Consider the following 22,561-nt stretch of genomic DNA (forward strand, 5'->3'; position numbering starts at 1 on the left):
TCCTTCACTCAATCACAGCCGCAAAGACCCTTCCTCTGTGGGAGGTCTCTCTTCACAAGTTTCAGGGATGAGGATGTGGGCATCTTTGTGGGGGTCGCTGTTCTGCCTGCCGGAGGAAGCTGTTTGCTTTCCAGCTGACATCTCCAACCGCACCCAGGGCATGTCAGGTTTTGTGGGTTCTGACGTGCATGCAATTTTAAGGGTTCTCTTTAGGGAAAAAAAATAGAGGGGTGCCTGGGTGGCTTAGTGGGTTAGAGCCTCTGCCTTCGGCTCAGGTCACGATCCTAGGGTCCTGGGATCCAGCCCTGCATCGGGCCCTGCTCGGCAGGAAGCCTGCTTCCCCCTCTCTCAGTCTCTGACTGCCTCTCTGCCTACTTGTGAACTCTGCCTGTCAAATAAATAAAATCTTAAAAAAAAAAGTAGAAATGTTGGTACCAAAATGATTATGACTTTAGTATGAGGAAGAAATCACAAGGTCTTGGATTGAGGTCCTTTTCTTCGGAGGCCTCTGGGCAGTTACCAGCAATGACCTGTGCCCTAGTCTCCTCCCCGCCTAGAACACTGCCCACTCCCGGCAACCTAGGTGCTCAGTTGACCTTGGAGGACCAGGGCGCCCCAGAGTGCCTGGCCCAGAAATAGCCATCTTGTAAAGACAGGCAGACAGGAAGGAGGGAGACAGGGCCAAGTGATAATCCTTCAGGCTGCCACGATGGGTGCTGGGCTGGGTGTTGGGGGCTCTGCTCCAATCACTGCTTCAGGATGGGGAGGCTGAGGCTGGGAGGAGTTGGGGTAGTTATCCAAGGAAACTCACTCACCAAGCTGGGATCCCTCCTAGGCTGTCAGGTTCCAAAGCCTGTCCTTAGCAGCTCTAGGACCTCTGTAAGAAATACGGAGATCTCAGACAAGGGAGGGAGGGAGGAGCGAGGGTGGAGGGTGGGGGGTGGGGGAGGGGCAAGGGGAGAGAAGGAAGGGGAGAGACAGACAGACCCAGGAGTCGATGGGCATCTGCCGCCACTGCCCTCCCCTCCCCTCCATCCCACCCCTGTGCTCCGAGGGGTTGGTGCTGCCAGCTTGCTTACCCAGATAAGCCACAGTGATTCCCCTGGAAAGGGCCACCATTCCACTGCCCTGGGGTTCCTTTACTGACTGTCAAGATCAGTTAGTTTTCTGGCCTTTCGGCATTTGGGAGACCAGCCCTCCTTGCCTGCCTAACACGCTGCCCCCCTTTCATTAGTGCCTGCTCTGGCCTGTTCTTGTGCACCCCCTTCCTCCCACCCTGCCCCATTTATGGAGGCTGCAGGGCACCTTGCTCTTTGGGGAGAGTCTAAGGAAGGGCAGGGGGGTGGCTGGAGGTAAGAGCGGGTGTACTTAGCTTTAAGGAAACAATGTTCTCGTCTGTCCCCACTCTGAGCACCTCTTCCCATGAGGGAGGGTGAGAAAGCCAGGCAGTTTGTATGTTTGGGTCAGAGTGTGTGTGTGTGTGTGTGTGTGTGTGTGTATGCAGGGGTCATTGAGAGAAAGGAGGGAAATGGTGGGATATGTCCTTGGGGCTTGGCCCCCGAGCCCGAAGCCCACCTGGGGCTCTGCTGACCAGGGTGTTCAGTCCGTGAACCCTGTATGTCCCATGCACAGAGACAGAGCACCGTCTTTGCCATCGGCTGGGCTCCAATTTCTACACCACTCTGTCAACCTGAGGTCACTACAGAGCTTTCCTGAGCCTCAGTCTCTTTATCTGTAAAATGGAGCATCTCCGCCCATTCCAGCTGCTGAGACAAGATGCCACAAACTCATGGGTGGCCCGTAAAGTCACAGTTCTGGAAGCTGGAGGTCCCAGATCAGGGTGTCCACGTGGTGGGCTGAAGGGGCCTCTCCAGGTCACGGACTTCTCATGTGTCTTCACTCAGAGGAAGGGCTGAGGGAGCTCTCTGGGGTCTCCTTTGGAAGGGCACCAATCCCCCGCAGGAGTGCTCCACCCATGAAATTCACCTGTTGCAGCCTTGGCCCCCAGCACCGGTGCATTTGGGGATAGAGGTTTTCGGAGGTGGTCCAGCTTAAATGAAGCCATAAGGGTGGGGTCCTCAAGTGACAGGATTGGTGGCCTGATAAGAAAGAAGAGGAAGGGAGAGAGATCTCTCTTTCTCCACTCGAGGACAGTGAGAAGAGACAGCTCTCACCAAGGACCAGATCTGCACCTTGATCTTGGACTGATCCTGGCCTTCTGCTTCTAGAATGTGAGAACGTAAATCTTGGCCATGGGAGCCCCCCTCGGTCTGTGGCTGGACAGCTGACTCTGAGAATCTCCTGAGGGCACAGAGCATCTGGTAGTCACCAGGCCACCTTCTTTCCCGACATAGTGCACGCAGGTGGGGCCGTCATCCGTGTGGGTGGCCGCCTGTTGCTGGACAGAAGCCAGCTCCTATGGGATCCCCTGCTCTGTGGCCACTGTGACAATGGACAGTTTTTCTGAACAGCTTACCCTCTGGTAGGTTCATGAGCTACACTATGGGGCCCCTGGCTAAATTAGGATTTCTGGTAAACAGCAAATATGAAATACATGTTTAGCCTAAGTATGTCCCAAATATTGCCCAGGACCCACTGACACGAAAGCACTCTTTTTCATTTATCTGAAATTCAAATATAATAGGGCACCCTGTTTTCATTTTTGGCTCAATCCAGAAGTTCCACACTCTGGTCTTTCTATAGAGTGCCTGGAGAGCAAAGCCCTTGACCTGCAGCAATGGTTCTCAGAGAGGGGTTCCCAGGACCAGAGCATCAGCAAATCCTAGTTCAGAACAGAAAATCTCGGTCTCCACCCAGACCTCCAGAGCCAGAACCTCAGCGAGGGCCGGCATTCTGCGTTTTGGCATTCTCCGTTTTGACATTGCTGCTGGGGATTCTGATGGGAGCTATATTTGAGGGCCATTGACCCCGAGAAGGATGCTAATAGTAGAAAGTTCCAGCTCCTCCCCATTTTTCCCTCCCGCCCCCCAACACATCCTGTTCTGCTGCTCACTCAGGGCCTCAGACTCAGCCGCCAAGTGCAGTGACAAATGATGTCGGGGACGTTACAAGGCGCTCTCTCTGGGATTTCTGGAGCCTGTGGAGTCTTCTGCCTGCTGAATGTTCTCTGCTTGGCCTCCGGGCTCTGTTCTACCCGCCCCACCTGTTCTCGAGCCTGCAGAGGGCTGTGAACCAGAGAATTTATTCTTCAGGCTGGATCCGCCAGTCGCGGCGGGCGGGGCGGGGCCTGGTGGCTGGAGGGACACGTGTGCGGGGAGGGAAGCAGGAAGTGACTTCGGGAGTGGAGCCGGCGAGCCAGCAGCAGCGGGGCCGATGGAAGTGGAGTGGGGGCTTGAGAGGGCACCGTAGTGAGTCAGCTTTTTCTCCCTTCAGCGCCTTGGTTGGGCTGGAGGCCCGGGGTCTGGGGCCAGCAGGAGAGCGTGGGACTCGGAAGGGCAAAAGGCAGTTTGGAAGGGGGCGTCCCCCGGGGTCGAGGAGGGGGTCGGAGGAGAAGCAGGGTGGCTGTGGCAGGTGGCCAAGGAGGGGAAGGCTGCCCCGTGCCCCCTCTGACCCTGGCCAGGGTCCGCTGGAGGGTGTGGACCAGCCTTCCTTTGACAGTGGCTCACCAAATCCCCTTTGTTCAGTGCTTCCTGGTGGGCATGTGTCCCCCCCTCCCCCTGTCCCCAGCCCTGGGAGTAAGGTGGCTACTACAGTCCGGCCCCTCTGCGCCCCCTCCCGCTCATTCTGGGGGTTCAGCACAGCCTCTAGAACTTGACTGGGAATCTGGTGACCGTGCAGCAGGCCTGAGCTTGTGCATGGCTGACCCTTCCCTGGGTCAGTAGTCCAAGGACCACACTTTGAGCAGTGAGGTATTCGAGAACTTTCCTGCAGTCCCATGGGCCCAAACCCGAGTCCTGTTGCCGGATTCCCCTCGTGGAGTCGGGGCGTGTATGTGTGCGGTACCCCTGGGTGCTGTTCCCACCTCGGCAACATCACCAACATCCTGAGGCTCTTGGAAGCAGGGCAACAGGTTGCGAGGGAGAGAACATCGAGAAATCCCGTATGGGGCAGGGGTCCCTCCTGCATGTCCATAGCAGAATGTGTACACAGGTCGGGAGGTGTTGGCATCTTTAAAGGTGGGGAGGGCAGGGAATAATCCTCCCTCTTGCAGATTAATCAAGGTTTGTCTGTTAACATCCGGCTCACAAGGAGGTCTGAGCCCCGTTGCGGGAGCTGATTTGGAGAGGCTGTGACTGGCTCTCTTGTTCTCAAGGTGCTACTGGGTGACCTGTTGGAGAAAACTTTTCCTTCTCTTGGGACTCAGCGTCAGCCTGGCCAGTCCCTCCCTTGTAGGGCAGGAGAACTCACTTTCAAAGCTCTGGGTCTCTGTTGACCATTGCTTTCCATGGCAATGAGTGTGAGAAACCCTCATGGAACTTGAAAAAATGCAGATTCTGATTGAGCAAGTCACAGACTGTCCAGTCAGGGGCCTGAGATCCTGCATTTCCCGAGGTGGGGTACCAGCTCAGATCACCCGTCCAGTAGTGAGAATTCAAAATAGCAAATGGAAGAAACTTCTCCCCAGAGGCATGGGCTGGCATTATTGTTGATAAATACTGTGATTCTTGGGATAGAAAGGATGTGCCTGGCCTTGCTGTGCCTTTTCCTTACGTCTCAGGGGCTCAGGTAAATGGAGACAGGCTAGCGTAGTGCTTTCCCTCCCACAGGCCCCAGGAACACCCAGAGCTCTCTTGTTGGCTGGCCCATAAACCCCACGTTGACTTTGGCCTGTTGGCAAATGGAAATGGCTTCCCTTCTTCTGTTTTCTTAGCTGTTAAAAGGCATATTCAATACTGGAAAAAAAAAAAGTTGTTTTTCTGTTACGACCTGTCTTGGATGGTAAGTACTAAGAGTATGATAGCTATATGCCTTTCTTTGTCAATGCTGTTTCAGGTTTTATTCACAAGCAGCTAGAAATAGAATGTTGGTATCATGATCTAGGTGTCTTGGTTTACAAACAAACACGACCACTCATGTTAGGCTGACACTTAACAAGATGAAGTATGTAGATAGGCGGGTTTTTAAAAAATATATATTACTTTTTCCTTATTTGGTATAGTCACCGTCCTGAGTTTTATTCAGATACAGTCCGGATCCATAGAGGCTGTTTCCCTTAGAGGTTTCCTGGCTTCGGAGCTGAGCCTGGGCTCCTCTGGGCTCACCTGGCTTTGCTGAGATTCATAACCTTACCAGGTTGGAATCCGAGCTAGGCTGGCAAGCCTCTTGGCATAAGGCCCCCCCAATCCCCGGCCCCCGGCCCCATCCACCCTCTGCCACAGTTTCCTTGTAGGGTCAACAGAGTCAGTATCTTTAGCTCTTAAGCTGCAAGCCCAGGGTTGGCCCGAGAGTGCTGGGACCTGGCAGGGCTGAGCCCACTGGGGTTGTGTCCAGCTCCATGGGTGCTGGAAGACCAGTGGGCTGCTGAATGAGCCCTTTGAGATGAGGCCCTGAGCCTTGATGTTTGTGTACCAGAACACAGCGCTCTTCAACAGATGGGTTTCCCTGCCCTGTAACTTTCCATAGCCAGAGTCTGATTCCCTATCATGTCAGAGCTAGAATTTAAAACGTGCTAAAGCCTAGAGGAGGTTCTCTGGGCAAAACCAAGAGGAAATAGTACTTCCCTTTCTTTCCTTGGTGGGCAGTGGTGTAAGTTCCATTTCAGCAGTGGTGTGCTTAGTTGATGGGGAAATGCCACGTATGGCTCCGTCTCCTTGTCTTTGCTGAGTGTCCCGTCCAGGTAAGCTGGCCCTTTTCGATACAGCAAGTATTTTTTAAATGCCAGGAAGCCCGATTTTGCAGGGGTGCCAAGTGTGAAAAGGCATCATCCCTGTTCTTCAGCTAATGCTATCAAAGATGAAGGAGGCAAGCCCGGACAAAGAAGGCCCCGCAGATGGGCAGTGGGGTGGGAGCAGAGGGGGTCTGGAAAGCATGGAGTCCATGTTGACACCAGGTGGGCGGCAGAACGTGCCCTGGGTCCACAGACTGCAGAGAAGGAAGGAGGACAGCCTTCTGGGAGGGAACCAGATGAAGAGTGGCTTGGAGCCAGAACCCTCTGGGACGTGTGGAGGGCGCCATTCAGGACTCGGCCAAGGGAGAGTACAGTACCTGCACAAGGGGTAGTTGTTGAAAAGTTGGTGGGCTAGTTGGATGACAGTTGGTGCCACTGCCCTTGGCGAGTCATGGGGGAGCTGCCACAGGATCCTTCGTGGGGAGCCATTGAAGGTTTGGTCAGGACTTAGGAGGGAGAGCCTCAAGAGAAAATCCGAGTTGGTCGCCTGTATTCGGAGGAGAGTGAACCAATGCTGGATAAGCGCAGCTAGAGCAGGCAGAATGTGCTGGAAGGCTGTAATCAGACCCTCCTGAGCTCTGTTCCTCCCAGCTAAGTAATCCACATTCTGGGAGCTGCTTCTCTTTGGAACTGTGTTCCAAGGCCCTGACCTCTTCCATGGGCTCCCCTGGCATCTCCCTAAGTACCCCTAGGTCTGTCCTTTCAGGGTTGGATGATTTCTGACCCCTGGTGGGCCTGGATGAAGAGGCTGGGCCTGAGCCCGGTCATGGACACCCTTGAGGGATGGCGTGGCTGAGAGGTGCATGGCACCGACCCAGACGACAGGCCCGCCCAGGTGGAGGGTGTTGGGCTCCCTAGCGTGTGGGGGCATCCCTGCAAGGGACTGCCGGCGGCTGACCGTCTCCTGCCCCTCTGCACACAGCCATCTCCAGCATGCTGCAAGGTCACAGCTCTGTGCTCCAGGCGCTCCTGGGAACCTTCTTCACCTGGGGGCTGACAGCAGCCGGGGCAGCTCTCGTGTTCGTGTTCTCTAGTGGACAGGTGAGTCGCCTTGCTTCGGGTCTGAGGTTTTGCGGGGGAGTTTGAGCGAGCTGGAAAACCACAACCGTGGGCGGCTGGAGCACCCCTTCATGCCCCTGGCCATGCCCCCAGTTGCAGGAGGTGTTTGTTCTCTGTCCTGTCTTCTCCTCCTCTCCCTACCAGGCTAGGAGAGCAGGTGTCTGCTGCTGCTCCCCTCCTGGCGTGAAGGGACTAGGAAGGGTTGTCACGTTAGTAGGCCTCCCTTGGCCCTGGCGTGGTTTCTAGCTTCTGGCAAGTCTCCTTCAGGCCTGGTGCAGGTGCTTAGCTCGGTTGTTGGGCCGTCCTGCCCTGTGTCCTTGAGCTGGCTGGGCTGATGGCAGACCCTCGGGGGAGGAAGGGTATCTGTTCCCCTTCTCATTTATCCCATCTTTTCGTTCCCTCCCTGACCCCCTTTGGGGTAGATACACACAGACTCATCTCCCCACGCCTCTACAGACTCCCTTCCCACCCCACCCCTGCACAATTTCTACCCCTCCCCCCCAGCACCCTTGTGCCTGCATATGCCTCACGCCTGCATACACCCCTCACCCCCGCATGCCCTGCATCCTGTCCCTCCCCTCCCCTACACTGGCCTACGTACTCCACACATACCATATTCCCACCCATCCACATGCACACCCCAGCCCTCTGTATGTCCCCCACCCGTACATCCCATATACCCTCACGTCCCCCGCACACATCTCTCAGGGGAGAGAGCCCCTGCACTCTCCCCTCATCCCCCACAATGCACGCCACGTACCCCACCCCTCTGCTCCACAACCCCCGCCGCCCCCCTCGCCTGCCTGAGATTCTTTTCCTTTCTCCAGCCCTGACTCCCTCGGGCCATAGGCCTCGAGCATCCGTCCATCTGTGTCTGGAGGAAGGCAAACTCCCTGCACCGTGCAGCGGGCAGCCTTAGAAATTGCTGGAGTGATAAGCGAGTAAGGGATTTAAGATCCATTTAAACATGCCATGAGCCGGATCTGGAAATGAAAACACAGTGACACCGTGTAGGAAGTTGGCAAGCCAGACGCTCTTGTGTTAGAGACCAGTAAGACAAGTATTTGATGTCACGTCCGATCCGACTTCTCCCCACCCCCACCCCCCACCCCACCACTCTCCTCCGTGGGAGGTCCGGAGCCTGTCAGACACAGAACCGGGGGGCACACAGCCTGGATCCCCTGCTTGCTGTTGACCGGGGGTGAAACCTTTGGAAAGCCGATCCCTGAGTGAGAAACAGCCAGGAGGCAGCGGGGGAGGGCTCCGGGTCACGTGTCCCTCTTCCTCCTTCACGACAGCCCATGCCAGGTTTTCTGGGGTCCCTTCTTTGTGCCCTTCTAGGGCAGAGCAGCCCATAGTTTTATCTTCCCCCGTTATTTTCACCAAGGTGAGGCCTGAGCCGCCCTGGACTGGGCTGCCCTTGGAGGGCTGGGGGAAACCGCAGCACCGCGGGGGGGTGTGTGTGTGGGGCCCCGGCCAGTGCTGGGGGGGCTCTTCTGGAGGGAAGCGGTGCCTTCCCTTCTTCACAGAGGTGCTCCCATCCCCTTTGGAGCCTCAGAGCCCCTAATTTGTCTCGTGTTAGTGTAACCACCGAGATCAGGAGAAGTTGCTGAAAACTTCTGCGTGCAGGTGTTCCCAAGACCACCACCACGTTCGGTGGCTCCCTAGAAGGGTCCGTGCCCCTCAGCTTGTCGCCGTACTCATGGCTAAGATTTAACGCTGGAAGGATGTGAAGTTGCCAAAGCAGGAGAAAGAGACAGGCGGGGTCTGGGGAAATCCGTGCGCAGGCTTCCGATGCCCCCTCCCTCCTGCGAGGGGCTCCTGCCATCTCCTTCCCCCAGCAGCAAAACTGCAGCAGCACGTGCAGGATGCGTCCACCCAGGGCACCTTCGAGAGCCTCAGTCTCCAAGAATTCTGTAGGCTGGGGTGGGCCACGTTAACCCTTTCTGCACGGGAATTGGGCGTGAGGCTTGCCGCTGGGAGACAGGAGGCCCGAGACAGGAGCCAACGGAGATGTGCTCTGACGCCCTGAGCAGGACCCCGTGGGTTAGTAGACATGCGCACTCTGCCGCAAGGACCCCGTGGGCTAGTAGACATGCGCACTCTGCCCTCCGCTGTTCTCCAAAGTAGCTTCACTCAAAATTGGTTTTTAATTGTAGGAAGCTTGTAAAGAATGGAAAAGCTTAAAGAAAAAATACAAAAATTTCTTTTTGAATTTATTTTTATGTATTGTCTATTAGTTTCTGAGGTAGAATTTAGGGATTCCTCAGTGGCACAGAGCACCCAGGGCTCGTTACGTCCTGTGCTCTCCTTCATGCCCATCACCTGGTTTACCCCACCCGCTGTGGAGCTCCCCTCCAGCAGCCCTCAGCCTGTGCCCTGGAGTTAGGAGTCTAGGTTTGCCTCCCTCTCAATTTTCATCTTATTTAATTTTTTCCATCCCTTTGCATCCCTTCCCCTATGTTCATGTTTTGTTTCTTAAATTCCACATATGGGTGAAATCATTTGTCTTTCTATGACTGACTTATTTCACTTAGCATTTTACCCTTTAGTTCCACTCATGTTGTTGCAAATGACAAGATTGCATTCTTTTTGATGGCTGAGTAATATTCCATAGTGTTTATAACTATAATCACACACACACACACACACACACACACACACATACCCCTCCCACCCCACATCTTCTTTATTCCTTCATCTGTCAGTGGACATCTGGGCTCTTTCCATAGTTTGGCTATTGTGGACGTTGCTGCTATACACAATAAACAGTAAAAGAAGTTTCTGATTCCACTTCCCAGAAAAAAAAAAAAAAACAAAAAAAACTGAACTTTTTTTGTTCAGATTTGTTCAGTTATATTTGAGTATATGCAAATTTATGCCTGTTTCTTTAGGGATCAAATTGTATGTAATGTTTTATAACCAGTTTTCCTCACTTGATATCATAAGCATTCGTCCTACACCACTAAATGGCTTTTTGATGCCTTCGATTATTTTGATCTCTTGGGTTACTTAACCTGGCTGTGTCATATTCTGTCATAAGGCTCCAGTGTCATTTAGCCATTCCTCGACTCTTGGACAACTAGGTTATGTCCTTTTTTCTTGATTTTTTTTTTTTTTTTTAGAAATACCTTTATGATGAGCATAAACCTTTGAGCATGTATCTGATGAGAGTTTCTTGAAATAAATGTCTAAAAGTGGAATAAAGGCTTTAGTGACATTTGAGAAAGTATAATTTTTCTCCTTTCAGGATCCAGATGAATGAATGCTGGTAGAATAATGTTCCCTGGCATCTTTATTAGATCTGTCTGGTTTCATTAAATTATTGGGTCGGGCCAACTTTGCTTCTGTCATGGCGTGCCTAGAGAAGAATGTCGTTTGTACGGCTGCCTGGCGTCAGACCCTTCCGTCCACCCCGCGGCCACTCAGAGGTGGGAGAAGGCTGAGCCAGTGTTCCTCGCTACCCAGCTTCATTGGGAGGCTCAAAGAGTGGGGCCTTCAACTGCCCAGCCTGCCTGTAACGTGTCCATGTGGCTATAGATGATACCCCTTAGACTATTAAGTTAAATGTTTTTAAATTGAGATATAAAATGCATATAGAAAAGTGCATATTTCACAGCTTGGCGATTGTTCCCGGCATCCTGTGAAACTAGTACTCCATTCAAGAACTGGAACAGTAGTGGCCCGCCACAGCAGCCTGTCAGGCTCCTTTCCAGTCCCTACCCCCCAACTCTACCTTCCACTGCAAGGACAGCCCCTCTCCTGGTCTCTGACAGCAGAGATCAGTTTTCTGTGTGTTTCTACATCGTATAAATGGAGTAGTCATACGGCGTATGGGCTCTTCTGTGTCTGGCTGGTTCCACTCTGTTTAGTTTCCAGTTTGCCCTTGCCTCTGCCTGTTGGTGGACCTCATTCATACGTCGCGTGTGTTCTCCTTGCCGTGTGGCATTCTGTCGTATGACCATGTCCTTGCTGATGGATCCATTCTCCTGTTGGTGGGCATCTGGGTAGTTTCTAGTTATGGCTCTCCCAAGTACTGCTTGCCGAGAGCTTTTTTGTGCATGTGCTTAGTGAATCCAAGTGTGCATTGCTGTCAGGTGGTGATTTCAGTGCTCAGGAGTGGCCCTGCTGGGTCAGAGGGACACATAGGTTCCCTGCTAGTGGTTGCTGCTGGTTCGTTTTTCAACATGGCTGCGCCATTTTGGGCCCCCAGCTGCAGCAGGGGACAGTTCGGGTTGGCCCGCAGGGTCCCCATGAGCACTTGTCAATTTCCATCTTCCAGGCCAGCTAATTGGCTAAAGGTTTATAGTTATGATTCACGGGAGAGCCAGGTCAGAGGCAACATATGGGCCAGTGGAAGCCAAGCGTCTCTGAAAAGCACTCTGATGGGCTGTGGGATGGATGGAAGGTTCAAACAATTTTTTTCTCCCCTTGGTTCTTGGCCCATGTTAATAAAGGCTGTGATCCAGGCCTGCAGACGGGTTGGCAACTCAGGCCTGGGCCCGTCTTTATTCATGTAGCTCTCTGAGGTCTTATGGTTTCCTTTTATCCCCAGAAATATCCCTTAGAATCTGAAACATCTTGTTTATATTTTCAGAGGCGGATCTTGGATGGAAGTCTTGGCTTTGCCGCAGGGGTAAGTAACATGTGGTGGGAGCGATGAAAACAGAGACGTGTTCATTCTGACATTTCTCTGCCAAGGGGGTTTTTCTAGGCTCTCCCCATGTGACCTCGATGCATCTCTGTGGTCTCCAGGCCCTTCTTATCTCTGCCCCTGCTTACTGGCTGGTTTATTGAATACCCCCGCCTCTGAGACCATACGGGAGGCTTGTGTGCTTGTTAGGCAGCTGTCTCAGGACCTGTGAAATAAGATGGTATTCAAGAAGGGCCTTATTAGGTTCTCCTAGGTGCTAATTAAATATTCTTTCTTTCTCTTCCCCTGAACAATCCTTTTGTTACTGACCTCTCCAAACGTGTAAAAAAAGGTGGAGAGAGTCCCCTGTAGCCATCATTCAGCTTCAGTCATTACTGACTTGCTAATCTCATTTCTTCTGACTTTCCCCCAACCTTCTTGAAAGGTTGGAATAGTCTGTAAAAGCAAATCCAAGACATCATGTAATTTCACCTGTAAATTTAATCCACATCTCCAACTGAATGACTTTACTTTTTTTTTTTTTTAACAACATAATCCTCTTGTCATACTTGTCCAAATTAGCAATTCCTCATTGTAACCTAACACCCAGTCCATGTTCAGATCTCCTCCATTTTTTTTCAAAGGGGTCATCGAAAATTGTTCTGTTAGAATTGGCATCCGAACAAGATTTTTGCATTGAGTTTTTTGTTATATCTTTTCAGTGTCTTTTATTCTTGAACAATCCCGTTTTTTCCCCCACTCCCATAATTTGTTGGAGAAAATGGGTCATTTATACCCAAAGAGTATTCCACATTGTGAATTTGGCTGATAGCTCCCTTGGTGGGGGGTGTCTGTCTGGTTCCCTAGCCCCCCGATCTCCTGTGAGCTGGGCGTTAGACCCTGGGTTATGGTGACTGCAGAGCCCGTTTTCCAGGCATGAATGTGTCCTGGTGATACCACGTGTTCCAACTGTGTCTGTCCCACTGGAAGTCATGTAATATGTAGTTTTCTCTTTCAGTTGATTAGGATTTGGTTCCCTTGCCCTGTTTGTACAGTCCGGGAGATCTGGGGTCTCCTGGAGGTCTCCTAAGTCAGCAGCCATTGGACTGGAGTCCGTGTACCTTCCAGAGAACACAGAGGCCTTCGGGGTGGAAATCCCATTTCCAGGCTCTCGGTGTCCACAGGCCTTCTTCCCTAAAACCGTTCTGCCTGAGGATGCCCTGGGGGCTGGCTCCCCTTTCCTGCATTCCCTTACATGTTTGCCCTCCCCTGCTTTACAAAAGAAAGACACACTCTTCCCTTATTACCTTGTCTCAGGGGGGCAAAATCTCCTAAGGGGACCCTTGAAATGTTGGTGCTGGTGTAGAACAAGTGAGGCCTCGCATCTCTGATCCTGGGCATAAATCCTCCGGTGGTGGAGGCACTGTCTGGTCCTTTGGCTGTGGCTCTAATCCAGTTGTTAGCAGAGAGATTCTTAAAAGTAGTTTTCCACGATGGCCCACTCTGGGATTGGGGCCTGTAATTTGGGTAAAATTTGGAGAACAAAATGACAGTATTGTAACAAAGCATCTATTTTTTTCCCATCCTCTTCTTTCTGTGAACACATTTTCTTTTTGCTTACGTTTAAAAAAGAAAAAGAAGAAGGAAAAGAAAAATAGAAATAAACTTGACTCCCAGCTCTGTCAGATTCTAGTGATGACCACTTAATATTTGTCCGTGGAAACACAGATGAATTGAAAAAACAAGGAGAAGGCCCCATCCATGAAAATATGCATTTCTAAGAATATTTTACTTTTTAATGCTTAATAATTATAAAACAGTGTATTATATTTTTGTGGTTAGCAATCTGTTCTGTACCACTTATCATTGTAATGGTAACTCAATCCAGGAATTTGTTGCTTAAGCAGTTAGAGCCCTAGGCTCACATGGATTTTCCTAAAAATTAAATTATGTTGCAAAGAAGTAGGATAAAGAAATCAATAATAGACTTTCTAGCATAAAATATAAGTTGCTTTAGGAGGAAATTCTGTGGGGAAATGGAATTTAAACATAAGTCTAGGAGAAAAAGGAGTGATGGAAGTCTTTGGACTTTTGAAAAAGGGCTTGCTTGTGCATTTTTGTGCGTTTAGAACACAGCCTGTGAACAGAACGGTATGTAACACAGGAACATACAGCTTTGTTTATACTGATTTTTCAGTGGATAATGGTGGGAACCAAACCCTCTGCCATTTAGATCCCAGCGGATGCATTTAATTGACCGATCAAACAGTTTCATTTAAAGAAATCAGTATTTATAGGCCAGAAATTACATCTTTTGCAGCTCTTTAAACTCAGGATGAAAATATTTTTAAATGTCAATTTTAAAAGGAGTGAGGGGGTACCTAGTCTTTAAAAATTCTCAGAGAGATTACATACATACAGAGTTTGAAGAACTCTGTTCTGTGCTGTCTTTCTGCTTTTGACTAAGTATTTGTGTCTCCTGTTGTAGTTTGATCTTTTCTTTCTTCCTTCCTTTCTTTTTTTTTTTAAGATTTTATTTATTTATTTACAGACAGAGAGATCACAAGTAGGCAGAGAGGCAGGCAGAGAGAGAGGGGGAAGCAGGCTTCCCACTGAGCAGAGAGCCCGATATGGAGCTCAATTCCAGGACCCTGAGATCATGACCTGAGCAGAAGGCAGAGGCTTTAACCCGCTGAGCCACCCAGGCACTCTCCTTTTTTTTTTTTTTTTTTTAAATAAGATTTTATGTATTTATTTGAGATAGAGCAAGAGAGCACAAGCAGGGTGAGTGGTCGGCGGAGGGAGAACCAGGATCATGACCTGAGCCGAAGGCAGATGCCCAACCGACTGAGCCACCCAGGCACTCCTCTACTTTGTTCTTTGAGGACAAAAGCCACTGTAAGATTTGCCTAGCAAAACCCCAAAACCGAACTGAAAGAAGAAGCAAACAAGCAAAAGCAGAGGACAGTAGTCTTTGGGACATGTCAGAATGACTTCGGGAGCATGAAACAGAAACATTTAAGATGAAATCATCAGGCCAATGTATTGTGGTCATTTAAGTATGAGGATCCAAAACAAAATAGTTTTACTTCTGATTTTTAATGTAGTTGGTTAAAAAAAAAGAGATTCTAAAAATTACCCATGTGTGTGTGCACTGCTGCTGCTTCTCCTTCTCCTTCTTAAGAAAATAGCATTTACTTTTCTGAAATTGACCTTGAGCTAGTTTCATAAGAGGAGCTCCTGGAGGGTCATCAGATACATGGAGCAGAGTAAAAGCATGATGTGGGAGACAGTTGAGGCTCAAACACAGGAAACTTCAATGGCTTTGGTGATGAGTAGTGAGTTCTCATAAATGCTTCCCTCAACTAGGGAAAAGGCAGTAGAGCCTCTCAGAGCCCTGGGGGCCTGAGCCGTAATCGTGGAATAATTTATAGTGAATATGGCCGTTCTGTTAGCTAGGACAGTAGTTCTCTACTGGGAGGTGATTTTACCCCCTCGGGGACATTTGGCATGTTTGGTTGTCAAAACTGATATCTAATAGCTAAGGCCCAGGATGGCGCCCACCACAAAGAACTTTCTGGACCAAAGTGTTGGTGGTGCCATGAAGTCCCGGTCTACAACATTTTGCTGTATCGTCTCTAGTCAGAGTGGAATGTGTAAAAATACAGATGTACTTAAAGTTAGAAGGAGAAGGAGAAGATCATCCTGCCTCTCCCCTCCTTGCTTCCCAGAGGTCACCACTGTTAGCCCTGAGGAGATCCTTGGAGGACTTTTATCATGCACGTACACAGTACCTGGATAAACGTACCATAGTGCTTGGTATCCTTCAAAACAGCTCCGGGATGCTTTGAATAAATACCTTGAAAGGGGAAAACTAGGGGGGGGGCGTGTGGGTGGCTCAGTCGGTAAGCGTCTGCCTTCTGCTCAGGTCCTGGGATCGAGCGAGCCCTGCATTGGGCTCCCTGCTAAGCTGGAACTCTGCTTCTCCCTCTCCGTCTGCCCCTCCCTGTGCTTGTGTGTGCTCTCTTTCTCTCTAACAAGTAAATAAAATCTTAAAAAAAAAAAAGGGAAAACTAGCCATCAGCCAGTTGCCTGGGATCCATCGTACCTGGCGCTGATGGTCCATGTTTTCACAGGCAGCTGTGTATACATTTATGTCAGTGTCGTGTGTCGCTGAAATACGTCTCTACTGTAATCCTGGAGGGAGGCATCTTTACCATATATAATCGTGTGCCGAGAAAGGAGAGTCCTAAGACGAAGGACATGGCATTTTAAACCTGCTTAGCGGGATATTTCACAGGTGTTTTTTTCTTGTTAGCAGGGCCTTGGAAGCATTAATCACTTCTCCTTAAATGACTCTTCTTAGAATCCATTTGCATTTTTTTTTCTTTTCCTCCTGACTCCTTAAATTAGTCTTGAAGTCTTTAATAATCATTGTCTTGCTCTTCTCGGTACCCATGTCTGCCCTTGATTTTTGCCTGAGGTGTGAACTTCATGGGGAGAAATGTTACCACTGGAGGGGAGAAAAAAAGGCAGAAAATGAAACCTAGAGTCTTACAGCATTAAACAGGAGAAGATTTTAGGCGGTTATAATAGCTAATATTTATCGCACCTTTCCTTTTTACAAGGTGCTCTACTGAGCACTTTTCGAAGACCATCTAATTGAATTTTTGTAATGGCTGTGTGAGGCACAGAGCAGGATCGACATTTACCCCACTTTACAGAGCAGGGGTCAGGCACAGGGAGTGTAAATAAATCTTTCTGATCCCAAGATAAGCTCAGTCCAGATTTGAACACACAGTCTGACTCTAGGGCTTCCCCTTGTAAACCACAGTGCCTCCCAGCTGAGGTCCAGTCCAGTTGCCTCCATTTACCAGCAGGAAACAAATCCAGAGAGAGTAAATGACTTATCCAGAATCGAAAATTGCTAGACAGGGGCAGAGTGAGGCCCGAACCCAGACGAGAAGTCAGGGGCTGCCAGCTTTGAGCTGTGCGACCTGGGGCAAGCTCCTTAGTTTTCCTGGAGCTCAGCTGACTGCTGAGAACTGACATTGGCCTTGATGGTTTGTGGAGGGCTCTTGGTCCTACATGGTGGAAGGGGCAGGTTCCAGCTCTTGTTAGCATGTGTCCTTTGCTTGTAAGGTGATCGCGAAGCGTTGTGGTTAGTTTTGGTTCACCTACTCAACCTGTTTTGTGGCAAATTTAACCGTGCCATTGAATATCTTTTTATCTGAGTCACTGTCCCAAAAGATAAATGTTTAGATGAGTTTGAAGAGGTCAGGACATCCATGGTCACCATTTTAATTTTCTTTGCTCTGGTTTTGATGTCTCTTTTTGGTGAGGCTTGTATTAACTAGAAATCAGTGTACGTTCTGTCTCAAGGAAGAAACTCTTGTGTGGCATAAATAGGACCAGGAACCTGCAGAAGAGAGAGACAGACTACCAATCAAGAAGCTTACTTGTGGGCACAAAGAGGCAATTTCATATCTATTATTTAATCCCGTAGGGAGCCGGGTTCTTACGAAAGACCTGATCTTCTTAAGGAGATTTTGGCTGAGTCTGTTTCTGTGCAGCACATGGTGAATAATATTTTCTCCAAATAACTGGCTCCCTGTTGGAAATTAATGACGCTCTTCAGTGATGGCCTTGGAGTCTGGAGAGATGCCGGTGACCAGCTGTTCTCCATTTCCGTGGAGAAATGGATATGCGGAATGGACCTACATTGTAGCGTGAGGGATTCCGGGAGGAGATTTCAGGTGGATTCACTGGAAAGGTTTATTGTAGAGTAAACAGTAGAGAGAGAGGAGCTGGGTGTGGGGAACAGCTGTTGAAGGAGGTCTTCAGAAATCCTAGCTTTCATGTTCCTGGCCTCACAGATCCTGGACTGGTGCCGTCATTGCTTGATACCTTTTCTCTGTCTTCCTGCCTGAGAGGTAGGGAGGCCTGATATGTCCTAATGGAGATGTTTCCTGCAGACGGGCTCCAAGGGGCTCCTGCCAGGAGCGTTGCTCTCTGTTTCTCTGAGCCATGACTTTCCTCTTTATGAGGCCGAGAGGAATGGAGGGCCCTGGGATGACCTGCTGGCGATGTCAACCATGCCTGGACCTAGAGCAGACTCTGTCCCAGCATAACTGATTGGACCTGGGAAGTATCAAGGCCATTGTCCAAAGTGGAGCTCCTCTTTTAAATGTGCTTTTTCAAGATTTGGGGAACTGAGGAGCGCCAGGGCCTCCTCGATCCAGTTCTCTGCAGGTTGTCTAGTTTTGCATGGAGATGCCATGACCAGGGAGGTGATGCTGGTTTGTTTGAGGGCTAAGGTTGCCCTTGAGGTTGGTCCTCAGCCAAGAAGTGAGGAGAAATACAGGGTTGGTTTGACTGGAGTGGGAGCTACTTGGCCTGGGGTCTCACTTGACCAGCTACACGTAGCACGGTGTGTGGAGAAAACATGGGGAAGGCTCTTCCCAACCAGGACTCTTCCCAGCCTCCCTCCAGGTTCTTGGCATGGTGGGTAAGGGCCTCTGCCATTTTTGCCACCCCAGATTCTTGCATAGCGATGCTGCTAGACACGGGTGCTCATGCTCATGGTCAAGGGGTTTGGTGCCCTGAAGGTTTGTATGACAGAGCATTTTATTATTTTTATTATTATTATTTTTTTTTTAGGGAGGGAGGTGGGTAGGAAGCAGCAGAGGGAGAGGGAGAGAGAATCTTAAGCAGTCTCCGTGCCCAGTGTGGAGCCTGATGCAGGGCTCGATCTCATGACCCTGAGATTATGACCTGAGCCTAAATCAAGAGTCGGACGCTTCACTGAATGAGCCTCCCAGGTGTTCTGCAAAACATTCTGTTTTTAAAGGACTCGGATGGCTAGTTTACAATGGCAAAACTTATGTGTCTCCGCTGAGAGTTTGTTTTTTTTGTTAAGATTTTATTTATTTATTTGACAGAGAGATCACAAGTAGGCAAGATACAGGCAGAGAGGGGGGGAAGAAGGCTCCTGCTGAGCAGAGAGCCCAATGTGGGGCTCGATCCCAGAATCCTGAGATCATGACCTGAGCCAAAGGCAGAGGCTTAACCCACTCAACCACCCAGGCGCTCTTCCGCTGAGTGTTTTTAAACCTTGCCATGCACGGGCAGGAGATGCCGGATACACCCCGGGGGACAGGACTGACTTGTGACTTGGTGCTCGTGGACCCCAAACAGAAGTGGTTCTTCTGGGCACAAGGGCAATATGGTGGCAGCTCTGCCCCCGGGCCCTCCCCTTTTCTGGTGCAACATATGCCCACAGGATGAGGGGCCTTCCTTCCCATCACCTCTTGACCTTGACTTGACATTGGGAGGAAAGCCAAGTCCTGCTGCAGGAAGAGGGGTGGCCAGGTGAGGGAGGAAGAGAGGAGAAAGGGGAGAAAAGCACTCAGGAAGGACACGGACCATCACTGTTATTAGTATTGTGCTTTTTCTTTTCAATTTCATGCTTCAGATTTCCAATGTCATTATAAATAGTGTGGGGGAGGCAATGATATACATTACCTTCTGCTACAGTGATGGAAAGTAACAGCACAGCGTTTGGGTGAAGGAGTGTATTGTCTCCTCTGCTAAGGAGCTGCCCTGAGGCCTGTCCAGAGGCCCCTGAATGGTTGCTTGGATTCCCCAGCTTCCTCGCCTTCCCCTGTGCATCCTCAGGTGCCCCTCTCTTGGCCTGGGAACTCCTGTGTTCCCCTTGTCCCCTCTGCCCTTCCTTGCAGGCCTGGGTCTACTCTGCAGATCTGGCCCAGCCTTCTCCTTGGGGAATACCTGTTCCCCTTTGTCTGGGGCTACCTTCCCTGTTCCCATGAAGGGGGAAGTGAGAGTGTATGTAAATGAGCAGATTAAAAAGGGCTTTGAGGGGGCCTCTGGGTGGCTTGGTGGGTTAAGCCTCTGCCTTCGTCTCAGGTCATGATCCCAGGGTCCTGGGATCGAGTCCCACATCGGGCTCTCTGCTCGGCAGGGAGCCTGCTTCCTCCTCTCTTTCTCTGCCTGCCTCTCTGCTTACTTGTGATCTGTCAAATAAATAAATAAAATCTTAAAAAAAAAGCGGGGGGGGGCTTTGAGATTTAGTGTCAGAAGTCAGATGTGAGGGCCCCAAAGAGTCAGTGCTCCCTGTAGGAGCAGGTAAATGTATAATAGGTATTCCTTCAAAATGATTTCTCATTTTCCTTTCCTTCCTTCCTTCCCTCCCTCCCTGCCCCCCTTCCGTCCGTCCTTCCTTCCTCCCTTCCGTGTTGATAGAGGATCTCTTATGTTCCAGGCACCGGCCAAGTGCTGAGGGTCTGAAGGAGTGCTGGGAGACGGTGTGTGTCTTTAAGGAACTTAACGATCCAGTGGAGAGGTGGGCGCGCTGCCTGTTTTTCTAAGGGGAGATTTATTGGAACCCAGGCAAGCTTGTTTGTTCACATTGTCTATGGTGGCTTGTGCATTGTAACGGCAGAGTGAGGAACCACAACAGGGCTATATTGCCGGCAAGGCCTACAGTATTTACTATGTGTCCCTTTACAGAAGTTTGCTGACTCCCGGTATAGTGTTGATCATGGGGTTTTCTGAGGCCTGGTTGCAAGGCCAGCAGCCCGAGCAGGTGTCCACAGCTCTGTGCCGTGCAGGGCCTGGGCTGGTGATCTCAGAACATTCCTGGAATGTCTGGTGTTCCTGAGCAGGTGATTTCCTGGGGGAGCTGGGTTTTGTTGGGGGGTGGGGATGGGGCGAGGGGGTGTCCTCCCCAAGGGGGTCTGGCCTTGGCTCTTGAAATCGATGCCACTGTTGCCCCTTCGCTGGGGTGGGCCTTTGAAGAATCTTCAGGGGGCGGCTGTGCAGGGAAGCACGGGGAATTAATGTGGGCCCATCTCCTTGTCACATAAGGCACACTGTGTCAAGACAGATGGCCAAGGACAAAAGTGTGCAATTTGAGATTATGAGCTAAAACGAGGTTTCCCAGCTCCAGTCAGCCTCAAGCTGGCAACTGTCCTCAGCATCCGTGGTCTAGCAGAGTGAGCTAACTTGGCCTCACGTGCTGGGCAGTTCAGTTCCAAGGAGCTCTCGCTTTGGCTTTGGAGAAACTCCCTTCGTTCTGATGCAGTGGCTCCCCTCGGGCAGCATGGTAGAAGCTTCTGGAAAAATTTTAAAAGCCCCAGTGCCCCAGACACACCCTGGACGAATAATATATCCAAATCTCTAGGGCTGGGCTGAGGCTTCAGTGGTTTCTCGAGCTTACTGGGGATTGCTCGTGCAGCCGCCCCGAGGGGCCTCGTTCTGATGGGGACCACTGGGAAATGAAGGGTGTGCTGGTCTCGGCAAGCAGCAGACCCTCTTCGGAAGTTCCAAGTAGCTAAGAGTCCAGCGGAGCCCATGCGTGGGGCTGGGGCTCTGGTTAGAGGGGCACTGGATGTGGAGGATGGGAGACTTGGAACCCAGATTGGGGAGCCCGGCGGGGGAGGCGGCTTCCTCTGGTCCCCAGCTGCAGATCTGTCTGCCGCGGGCTGCCGTGGTGGTCCGGCCCGTGCTTGGCTGCCGTCTCAGCGGCCGAGGCTGGTTGATTTTGTTACCATCCTGGGTTGGGAGGGGACAGGTGTCCTCAGAGCGACATTTCCCAGTAGCTCCGGTGACACTGCCAGCTGCCAGCTGGGAACTCGGGCTCTTCCTCCAGGCTCCTTGGCACGTGCAAAAGAAAGACGCAGGGCTGGATCTTTTGCTGCTTGGAGAACTTGAGCGTGATGCACAGTCCTCATTAGATCGCACGCTGTGTCTGAAAAATCTCGGTACTGGCAGGGCCTTCTGGGAGTCAGCTCAGGCAACCCTGTGCCATCAGACAGGGCAATGTTTCACCAATGCAGACAGCTGGTGGGAGTGTAGCTTGTTCCCCAAGACTTTTATGAAGCAAGCTCCACTTTTTTTTTTTTTTCGGTAACCTAATTGAGTGTGTAGCTAGCTTGTTAGAAACTTATCCGACCTAAATGTCTCCTGCTGCAATTTAAATAAGAGAAAGTCACCGACATCATTTTTCGTAGACATCCTAGTACAAATCATATTACAAAGCATTTGCTGAGGGTCAGCTCTTTTGCAAGATACTCCGAGTACAAGGGATCAAAGTTAATATTGGTTAAGTCTTGTCCTTTAGCTTCTGCCTGCCAAGACCAAATCCCGACACGTGTTATTAACACAAATGCTTTGTGGAAAGCCTGCTGTGGGATGGCTCCTGATTGCTTTTTGGGGGGGCTTGCTTGCAAGAAGGGAGAAGAGCCAGTCATCAGAGCGTTGAGAAGGGCCTGTGCAGTTTTAGAGATGGCCCAGGCACGTGTTCTGTTTGCAGAATAACCATTAATTTTCTTCCTTCCTTGGGGAGTGGCTGCTTGGAAGGTGGGAGCAGGGAGAGGATTGTCTACAGGCCAATCCGTCCACCAGTTAGCGAGCGGCTACTGTATGGAAGACATTGTGGGGATATGTAAAGTAGCACGATGCAGTCTCTCCCCTCGAGGGGCGGTTGGATGGGTTCCTGTCACTGTGAGAAGGGACAGCATGTGGTTGTGCGAAGGTCACGTGCACAAGGTGATGGGAAGCCTAGGGCAGGGAGCTTACTTCTAGTTGGGGAATTAGGGGGGACTTTTTCAGGGATGAAACTCAGGTTGAAAAAAATAGGCAGAGCTTGGGGATGGGAATAGAGCAGGGGAAGGAAATGAATTCTGGGCAGAAAGAACAGCGTATTGAAAGCACAGCCATGAAAACATAGGACTGTTGAAGGCATGGCGATTGCTTTGGTTGGAAGGTGATGGCTGGAAGGTAGGTTGGGGCTGCATGGAAGGGAGTCTGTGCTCTATTTTTTTTTTTTTTAATTAAGATTTTATTTATTTACCTGAGAGAGAGAGTACAAGCAGGGGGAGCAGCAGAGGGAGAGGAGAAGCAGACTCTCCACTGAGCAGGGGGCCCGACATGGGGTTCCATTCAAGGAGTGCCGGGATCATGAGTGGAGCCAAAGGCAAATGCTCTACCAACTCAGGTGC

At 50.6% G+C, this 22,561-nt stretch overlaps 1 protein-coding gene across 3 annotated transcripts in view; it reads left to right on the forward strand.

Annotated features, from left to right (window-relative positions):
- The first annotated feature begins 3,310 nt into the window (after positions 1-3,310).
- The window catches only part of LOC111158193 (solute carrier family 39 member 11), a 322,724-nt gene continuing 303,473 nt past the window's right edge, over positions 3,311-22,561 (forward strand). For 2 of the 3 annotated variants that reach the window (XM_022520107.1, XM_022520109.1), the window contains exons 1-3: positions 4,828-4,899; positions 6,771-6,889; positions 11,505-11,543. In XM_022520107.1, the coding sequence (XP_022375815.1) occupies positions 6,782-6,889; positions 11,505-11,543 (147 nt within the window). In that variant the 5' untranslated portion in view covers positions 4,828-4,899; positions 6,771-6,781. Of the gene's footprint in view, positions 3,369-4,827; positions 4,900-6,770; positions 6,890-11,504; positions 11,544-22,561 lie in introns of those variants that run through there. The other variant, XM_022520108.1, reaches the window with a different exon arrangement.

The sequence above is a fragment of the Enhydra lutris genome, unplaced genomic scaffold (assembly GCF_002288905.1).
Source record: "Enhydra lutris kenyoni isolate GAN:26980312 unplaced genomic scaffold, ASM228890v2 scaffoldscaffold57, whole genome shotgun sequence".
NCBI classification, from domain to species: Eukaryota; Metazoa; Chordata; class Mammalia; order Carnivora; family Mustelidae; genus Enhydra; species Enhydra lutris.